Source organism: Sphaeroforma arctica (genome assembly GCF_001186125.1).
Source record: "Sphaeroforma arctica JP610 unplaced genomic scaffold supercont1.420, whole genome shotgun sequence".
Classification (NCBI taxonomy): Eukaryota; class Ichthyosporea; order Ichthyophonida; genus Sphaeroforma; species Sphaeroforma arctica.
Window position 1 is genome coordinate 65,338 of NW_014040138.1, and position 10,102 is coordinate 75,439.

The following is a 10,102-nucleotide window of genomic DNA, read 5'->3' on the forward strand; positions in this document are numbered from 1 at the left end:
TATCTATATATAATACTTTATATAAATACATATATAGTATACACACACACATTTATTTAGTTATATATATATATATATATATATATATGTATATATATATATACCAATCCTGTCCTTACCATACCATGTCCACAGTCAGCATACTATTGAGCAATGTGCTCATCTCCACGCGTGTCTCGTGCCACAGTGTTGAGCAGATGAACACCATAGCCCCATGACCAGACATGTTCATAGCACCTCTGCTGGCTGAAGCCTCTCTCACACCACTGTCGCCCAAGTGACTGCCTTCAGTGTGTTCCGAGAGGGGGTTGATGTGTGTGGTTGTTTCTGTAAATCATGAGATAGTCCGTTGAGCCACAGACTTGAGTGGATTGACTTGCGTTCGCTGTGTATGTATGTATGTATGTATGTATACGCATAGTAGCATATAATCGCTCACTTAATACCTGAAACACAAAAGTATCTGTAAATCTGCACAAACTCTCAGTGTTTTACCACGCACATGCTACTATGTCACAGTCAATTAAACACCACCCTATCGCAGTGTTCATATTCTGTATGGCCATGGCCGTGCATGACTTGAATACATACATCCCATCTAAAGTACAACTCAATTTACCCGACTCTATATCACGACCCCGTATACATACACAAATACACATACAATGATACACACATGGTATGCATGCGGAGATTAAACACGTCATAGTCTTCATTTGCCGAAGAGAATATGCATGCTTCAGAACACACATGATTTGTCTACCGTAAACTCACACACCACAGTCTTATCTTTCTATACAGACATGCATGCTCTCTCACCCACCACAGTCTTCTCCTATACACATACTCTCTCACACACACCATAGTCATATCTTATACACATACTCTCTCACCCACCATAGTCTTCTCTTATACACATAATCTCTCACACACCATAGTCATATCTTATACACATACTCTCTAACACGCCATAGTCTTATCTTTCTATACAGATACACATGAGATACACATGCTCTTTCACGCACCATATACACATACTCTCACACACACCATAGTCTTATCTTTCTATTCAGATACGCATGCTCTCTCACGCACCATAGACTTATCTCATACACATACTCACACACACACCATAGCCTTATCGTCCTATACAGATACACATGCTCTCTCACACACCATAGTCTTATCTTTCTATACAGATACACATGCTCTCTCACACACCATAGTTTAACTTTCTATACAGATAAACATGCTCTCACACACACCATAGTCTTCATCGTCTGCGTCCACGTCAGCCTGGACCACCTGGACGTCTCTGCGCGTCAGTTTGCGCGCCACAATGTTCTCCAATAAACTGACAGGGCCAAACACACTGCGAGGCAAAGACACCACCATCGAGAGAGTAAGTATGCACACGCACATGTGAGACATATAATACTATAACCGTACGTATGTGAAGTATACGCACATGTGAGACACATAATACTATATATAACCGTACGTATGTGAAATGCAACGACAATCCCGTCGTGAGAGTGAGTATGCACACGCACATGTGAGACACATAATACTATAACTGTACGTATGTGAAATGCAAAGACAACCCCGTCGAGAGAGTGAGTATGCACATGCACATGTGAGACACATAATACTATAACTGTACGTATGTTAAATGCAAAGACAACCCCGTCGAGAGAGTGAGTATGCACAAGCACATGTGAGACACATAATACTATAACCGTACGTATGTTAAATGCAAGGACAACCCCGTCGAGAGAGTGAGTATGCACACGCATATGTGAGACACATAATACTATAACCGAACGTATGTGAAATACACGCACATGTGAGCCACATAATACTATAGCCGTACGTTTGTGAAATACACGCACATGTGAGACACGTAATACTATAACCGTACGTATGTAAAATACACGCTTCTATATGGTGAGAGTGAGTATGCACGCGCACATGTGAGACACATAATACTATAACCGTACGTCTGTGAAATACACTCTTCTATATGGTGAGAGTGAGTATGCACAGGCACATGTGAGACGAATAATACTATAACCGTACGTATGTGAAATACACTCTTCTATATGGTGTAAGCAGGGTAGTGTCCACACAGAGAGTGAGTATGCACACGCACATGTGAGACGAATAATACTATAACCGTACGTATGTGAAATACACGCTTCTATTTGGGGATGAGAAGGGTAGTGTTCACACGGAGAGCGAGTACGATGACACGCACGTGATACTACGGTGTGTGTGTACAATGAATCCTTCTATTTGGGACCAGGAGTCCGGCGTATCTAGCTTAAAGTGGATCACATTAAAGACCGTATTCTGTCACCCATCTATAGGCATGTCTTTGACATATTACCAAGTACAAGCACTCTCACATAGCCAATCTATAGACATGTCTTTGACATATTACCAATGTACAAGTTCTGTTACATAGCCCATCTATAGACATGTTCCTGTCATATTACCAATGTAATGTCCAAGCACTCTCACATAGCCCATGCGTACGCACACCTACATCTGGTGTAATACATAGCTCACCTATTATACCGCGGATGAAACCAAAGATTGTGCTCCAGCGGCACCCAGCGATAGTCCTGGTACCACGTGTTGCGCACAGACAGCAGAAAGGCCAACCACAAGCACACCCCCACACCCACATAGTAGTAGAACTCCTCGGTTGGAATGCTTCGCTCGAACTGTATGTGTGTGTGTGTGTTCGTGTGTATGTGTGCTCGTATAAATGTGTGTGCGTGTTCGTATATATATATATATATATATATATAATATATATGTGTGCGTGTGTGTACACGTGTGTGTATGGACAAAAATTATACAACGACAGACCCTGCCCGTGATATTAGGAAAGACCCCGTTGAACGACCTTTACAATCGAATGGACCACAGCATAAGTTATTCTATCTCTTACAGCGCAGGTACACCCCCACTTCCACAGTGTGCGCATAATTATAAGTGCATACAACGTCACCAAGGGTGGTACAAGGACAGGCCACTCCCGTAATGTTAAGAGCATTGCAGTCAAAAGACCACACGCTGTCATGAAGTGTAAATACAAGATACAAGAGACGGTAACCTCATCAATGGCATAAGCACAGGATAGAAGTGACGATGCTTACAAAGGTCATTTGTGGCCGCTGGCCATGCTCACCTTGGCAGTAAAACGTCACGATTAGAAGGTTTCGCACACACTTGCATTGTGTAAGTTTTATATTGGCATACGTTTACATGGGCAGGTACCCTTCCTAGCCTTACACAATATAGACATTGTAATGTGTGTGTTCGTGTTTGTTCGTGTTTACACAATATAGACATTGTAATGTGTGTGTAAATGTTTACGCAATATAGACATTGTAGTAGTGGATGTACGTGTCTACACAATATAGACATTTTAATGTGTTTGTTCGTGTTTACACAATATCGACATTGTAATGTGTGTGTATATGTTTACGCAATATAGACATTGTAGTAGTGGATGTACGTGTCTACACAATATAGACATTGTAATGTGTTTGTTCGTGTTTACACAATATAGACATAGTAATGTGTGTATATATGTTTACGCAATATAGACATTGTAGTAGTGAATGCACGTGTCTACACAATATAGACATTGTAATGTGTGTGTACGTGTTTGCACAATATAGACATTGTAATGTGTGTGTTCGTGTTTACACAATATAGACATCGTAATGTGTGTGTACGTGTTTACACAATATAGACATTGTAATGTGTGTGTTCGTGTTTACACAATATAGACATTGTAATGTGTGTGTTTGTGTCGAGCTCTCCGTTCTTAACTCTGAAACTAGACAGGACGTATACCAATGCACACCTGGTTGCACAGTACACCACTGACACTGACGAGCGCGCTTACAGTACCACGCCCAATGAGCCACTCGCGCATGGCGCATCACGGGCAAGCCTCTTACAGCACTGCATAAGGTGTCACTTGAACACAGCAGACCCCGAGAGTCCTATGTACCTGACTTATACTGCACATCTGAACACACGGAGGTGCATGATTATACAACATAGTATAGTATGACATACGTTCGGACGCGCATGTATATATACACCAATTATTGAACAAAAGAGGACTCAAATGCACCTCGGTGATACCGGAGATGCCGCTGAGCCACACGGGGAGTACTCCGTTCTGTGCTAAAAACAGCACAACCTGCGACAGAGGCAAGGATAGGGCCAGTGGGATGACAGCCGCCATACGCTGGCCTTGCACAGCACAGGCGAGCTATTAATAGCGAGGAATGTGGGTGGGGGTACATTAGGCATGTAGGTAGGGGATTCATTCATTAGTAGGTAGGAATGCACTGGCTTGGCAACTGTGTGGGTCAGGATAATTAAGCTTAAGAATACGTATATGATCGTAGATTCGAGACAGGAATCAAGAGCCACGAGAACGAAATGCAACGTACATATTTAATCATAAAAAACTGGTTCAGTTGTTTGACCGTGGCGCGTATATAATAATAAAAATGTCAGAGCAACAATACAATATCGAGACCACCACAATTGTTAATCATGCACATTCTCTGATACGTAAGCCAAGCATGAACGTAGAATACGTTCAAACGGCCATTGGAAGTGCCAAGCCCGTGAGCAACCATAAACGTTTGCAACAAGTACTACACGTACCCATGTGAAAAGGAACGCGCAGAAACCAGTAATGACGTGACATAGCATGGGCTCAAAGAGCGCCGGCATCTTGAACAGAAAGGGAAAGCCGCGCGTGAACACTCGCGAAAAGCTGTTCAAAACAGGCCGTTGATATTACAGTGAGGTGTCCGAAGTAAGGAAATGAATTTAGCAATGGACAAAGCTGTGAAGAAGTACTTCCGGGGACAGAGCTTGAGTTGAGTGAGGTTTATTTCAGGATCGGAAGAGTGGGTAAGACGTTGGGAAAGGGTGAAGGGAGTACTGGGTTTGGCAGGTGAGTGAGGTATAAAGACCAGCAAAGCTCGAGAAGACAAAGGGAATGAACGACACACACACTACGGCAGTGAATTTGATAGACTTCACAAATAAAATACGGCAGACTGCTGTCTAATGGGGCCACAAGATGCTACCGAAGTGATCGGGAATATACAGATACAGCAAACAACGGGTATATACTGCAATATCAAAGTAAGATACAACACACTAACTACGGGAACGCTACCGCACCTTCTCCACGAGGCAGGCTGAGCGCCGAACATCTGACTAATACCAACCCCCGCACAAACCGCAATCAAGCACAAGAAATGGGATATGGCCGCAATTAGGTATCGTCTGGGTGGCTTAGACGCCCACAGTCGGTAGGCAGACACAGCCGCGTGTGCATCGGCACTGCCACTTAGAAGTATGCACACCGGTAGTAGCCAGTACAAGGTGGGCTCGTGGAGTAGGTACAGAACTGCCCCCAGAGAACCAGAGAGTAAAATAACGGTCAGAAGGTCCACGATGAGAGTGGGGGTTGAACGCGCGCGCACAAGCTTCAAAGCCGCGCCTGTGTTTGTAAAGATTGTGGTTGTAATACTTTAAACAGATGGGAATATGCGTTTAATGGTGTGAATACATGCCCACTACGAAGAGGGAGAAAAATTTAACGTTTGGAATGCAGTGTGAGAAAAGGGCCTTGTAGCAAAACTGGAGTGTGACTGGTCACTTGTGCACAAACACACAACTGTACTTGCCAGGCAGAGCAAAGGAGGGTAGTACCAGCAGTGTGAGCATAGAACTGTTGATCAACGGCAACACGTGGAAGAGCAGAATACAGTGGCCCACACTCTGCAGAACGGCCAGTACCACCGACAGTATGATTTCAAAACATCGGATACCGCTGAAGAGTGACATACAGCGTGTTTGTATTCAGCTACAGTGTTTGTTTGGAGGTTTTAGTCGCAACATGCTCGTGGCAAAGGAAGATAGTGTAAAAAGTTAAAAAAACAGGCCATCATTTGTGACCGACGTCGCAATGGTCATCACAACATTCAAAAAATTCCCTGGTTGTGATTTAATTCAGACCTGGATTGATTCTCCTGGAAGAGCTTAGGTAGACAGTAGACAAACATCAGAGCATATGGCACGGCGAGAATCAACAGCATCCCCGCAGACGAGGCAGAGCTGATCAATGTCCCTGTTACCACAGTAAATGATAAAGTGTACAGATTATTACCATAGTTGGTGAGTGTCAAAAAATATAGGTGCCTTTTCCGGTTAGGATGGTTAGAATCACTGCTCGAACAAATGGAACAGGCAAATAGTGTAATACATGCGAGTAAAGAACTTTTCAGAGAATGTTGTGATATGGGAATAGCGAGCTAAAGAGACCTGTTGTATGTTCAACAATCTCAACAACACAATATTTCGTTTAAATGAGCAGTGTTTGCGGTAGTTGCAAGCAGTATCTGTACCGATGAGACCCCCAGGGATTTGACTGTGTGCAGCGCTCACGGTTTCAGATGCGATGCTGAATGCGTTGGCACGGGTGGACGCCAGTCTTAATACGGATACTAGTGCAAAGGAGGCGGAGACTACAACAGCAATCTGAGGTGGGACACAATGCAAGTATTGTATGATGGTCAGTAGATAATAACATATGCTATGGTAGATACGATAGCCTGTAGATACAGACAGCTGTTTTTTAACGTTGTCGAAATTGCGACGATGATGGCACTCAACGTTTGGCAGCAAGCAATCAATCCAAAAGTACTCGACGCATTCACACCTGCAGCAAGAACAAGACCACGTAGCGGCAACAGACCGCGGTTCTGGTGCGGCGCTTATCCCGCTTGCGCCCTCGCGTACCAGTGCGTTCGCCACTTTTGGATCCTCCTCCACTACCTTCAGCTGCGAGGCTCTTTCCCACGCTCTCGCTAATGCTAGGATTTAGGCCTCCATACATAGAACTGCACTCGGACGCATCATCGTCGAGACGTCGCTTGCGAGGTCTTCCGCGCTCCAGGTCATTCTGCGCCAGCACCTTGTACCCCCGATCTGGTACCCGGTCCACCGCATCGCTGGGATAGAGTGATATAAACGAAACGGATCTAGTTGAAGAACACGTAGTTTTTAATGAACGAATGATAAATGCTGGTAAGTAGTCGGAATCGATCGCAACTCGCTGTCACTGTGCATGCACACAGTAGTTCGTCACTTGTGACTTTAACAACAGAATACCTCCAATTGACGACGTTTGGTTTGCTGGCATCACTCGTCAGGGATGATACTGAATCGCGCTTTGATCTTCCCATTCTCAATTGATTGTAGTTGTCCTTTGGTTGTGTGGGGAATGTAGCTGTGTCAAAAGTAAGCTAACAAGCAGGTAGTTCTGTGCTTTTCAGCTCTAATACTTAATTACCATTTTGATGTTTTTTTCGTAAACGGCCAGGTCGGTGAAACGTGCTATTTCACGCGCAAACACAATCCACCCCACCATATAAACATGTTTGGTAATTGCACGTGAATTACCGTCGATCCCTCACCTGACACTTAGTGCTAATTTGCGATTGGAAAAGTAGTTTGCATATAATGTTCCTGTGCTTCAAATGGTGTGGCAGATTGATTGTTCACGGTCAAACGTGAATACATGTTTCAAAAAAAAAGAAAATATAAAAGGTTCAATGTACATTCAAGTTTCTGAGTTTCAACCTCTAGAGAGAGGCTCAATTCCTCTTGCGCGTTTGTTTCTATAGAATGTCTAAAAAATTTAGATTCCTGAAATTTCCTGAAAATTCAAATATTGTTTCCTCTACAAATGGGAAAAAGCAATTCAACATTCCACAATCAACGATCTACTCGAAGGGATTTTCAATTTATTTTTTAGAAAAATGATTGACACTCACGTCTCACGTCACGAACAGCCACAGGTATATATTTATGTTTACGAGGAAGTGCCGAAGAGGAGAGTATACTGAAAGTAATTTGTATCTCGTACTTCGGCGTGGCTAGGGCTTGATTGAAAGCGTACAAGTTTCCTGGTAATGTTGCGGGAAGCATAACGCTAGTTTGTGCTTTGAGCTATATATAAATCTTATTTACATCCTGATAGCGCTGTCAAAGAAAATTATATCTCTTTATTGAGCTATGAAACTAGCAGTCTAGCATATTCAATTGAAACTACAGATCAGCTATTAATCAGACTATATACACTGATAGAGTACTGCAATTTCACTGTTTCCACGACAAGTCCTGCGGATATGACAGTCTCCTTCTCATTCATCAAGAACGTAAAAACCCATCGAGTTTACACCATTCTGACATAGGGATCCTAAGATCCTAAGTACTGGCTTAATGAATATTGTACAGTGACTCCCAGTGTTAAGGAGAAATTATAATGTGTAGTTTGTTTTGACAGAAAAGTACACAATCGTTTAACATCTGGCAACAACTGGTAGCAATATCATGCAAGGTATCTCATGCCACGAGCAACCCGCGTGGTAAAGTATGCTTGCGGTACAGTCTACATTCAGTGCATATCCGATACATTTAAAACAGCTCATATTCAACAACTGAGAAATTTGAGTTTCGTATTGTTGTAGAAGTAAAGGGGAGTGATCGCTTCAGCTAGCCTCCTTGCTGGGTGTGCTGTACTCGTTAAAGCTAGGTCAACTAACTCATACACGTCCGTGAGCCGTACGTAGCCGTCCAATAGTGTGTCCACGCCCACAGCACTCCAGACCACGGGTCTCTGTTGAAATTGCCAATGTAGTAGAGCATCCGATGGTCACGGCCACCCCAGTTAAAGTCAAACACAGCATATGGCATTGTCGTACTGTTATCCGCGAATTCAGCAACCTTAATATCATCCACATGTACAAATTAGATTCAGTTCGTGACTTACAAGAGTCTTTCGCAAGCTGGCCACCAAGCCATAAGGAATTTCATACGAAAATAAAGCAGAGTCGCCAAAACCAATAATGACTAATTCGTCTAGATTTGAGAAAGTGAATAGTGGTGATGGATCGCCTCGGTATAAAATACCGTCATAGTGTGCAGCAGTTTACTGTATTTAAAAGCACAAAGTGATCCGAATCTATTTATTGTTTGTTTCAAGATTTTGCATCAATACGATATTTAACATTTAATAATGAAGGACAATATTCTTTGACAACAAAATAAAACTGCATATTAAGGACTCTGCGCCATCGGCTCACGCTCCACACAGTCCTCAGACCTGAATCCGAACATCGCCATCATGAACAATTCTGACAGACATATCACGGGCTACTTTCATAATATGAAGTTCGTCCGTAAGTTTTGAGTTTTGCGCGCGTAAATTTTCGGAATTTTGCTATTTTGCCATAGATTGTATAGTATGTACACAGTCACACGTCTGTCGACTCGACATAGGGCTCCTAAATGTATTGTCTCTAGAGCGCGAGGAGAGAGGATAGAGACACAGAGACGGAAAACGAGAGAGAAAATTTGAGAGATAGAGTCTGCATTTATGCAATTCGACTGTATATGTGATATAAATATGCACGGTTGAAGTGCGCCACGTTGGTCTCACTTCACATTTGCACCACGCATATCTACTAGCATAGCACCAAACACCAATAGACAAAAGCAGAAGATCTGGCTTAACAATCAACACACCAGAGCAGGTGTTCCGCTGAGAGAATAAATATACACTCGCTGACTTCCGACTAGATTTCCCGAACTACTGAAGGTCGAAACTAGGAGAAGGAGAGCGAAGAAAGGTATGGGGTGGCTATGGTGTACTACCAGTCAGTGGTCTCCTATTTGCCACAATCAGTAGCAATCACGACAAAGGCTCTAGTGATACTGTATCACCATGTAAAGACACCTGTATTTTGTATATTGCCTTAAAAGTTTTAAGCACCTGTCGATATATCGGACTTGAAACGCAGATGATAATCACTTCCTAATCGTGAACTACAATGTAAGAGTTCTGACAACGCGTCGACATTCTAATAGTGAACCAAAGGTTTGTATATTACTAATATTGTAATCTACATTTTTAGACAAGCGCACAAACAAACAAACGCACACACACACACACACACACACACACACACACACATACACACAC

The 10,102-nt window shown here is 42.9% G+C and overlaps 1 protein-coding gene across 1 annotated transcript in view; it reads right to left on the reverse strand.

The window, feature by feature from the left end:
- SARC_06087 (hypothetical protein) overlaps positions 1-7,067 on the reverse strand; it is a gene marked incomplete at both ends in the record, with an annotated part of 9,425 nt that extends 2,358 nt beyond the window's left edge. The window contains 10 exons of the mRNA XM_014300036.1: positions 125-327; positions 1,266-1,372; positions 2,572-2,729; positions 4,160-4,300; positions 4,705-4,816; positions 5,233-5,554; positions 5,730-5,887; positions 6,073-6,184; positions 6,462-6,594; positions 6,776-7,067. Coding sequence (XP_014155511.1) covers positions 125-327; positions 1,266-1,372; positions 2,572-2,729; positions 4,160-4,300; positions 4,705-4,816; positions 5,233-5,554; positions 5,730-5,887; positions 6,073-6,184; positions 6,462-6,594; positions 6,776-7,067 — 1,738 coding nt within the window. The remainder of the gene's footprint in view (positions 1-124; positions 328-1,265; positions 1,373-2,571; positions 2,730-4,159; positions 4,301-4,704; positions 4,817-5,232; positions 5,555-5,729; positions 5,888-6,072; positions 6,185-6,461; positions 6,595-6,775) is intronic.
- Positions 7,068-10,102: the final 3,035 nt, after the last annotated feature.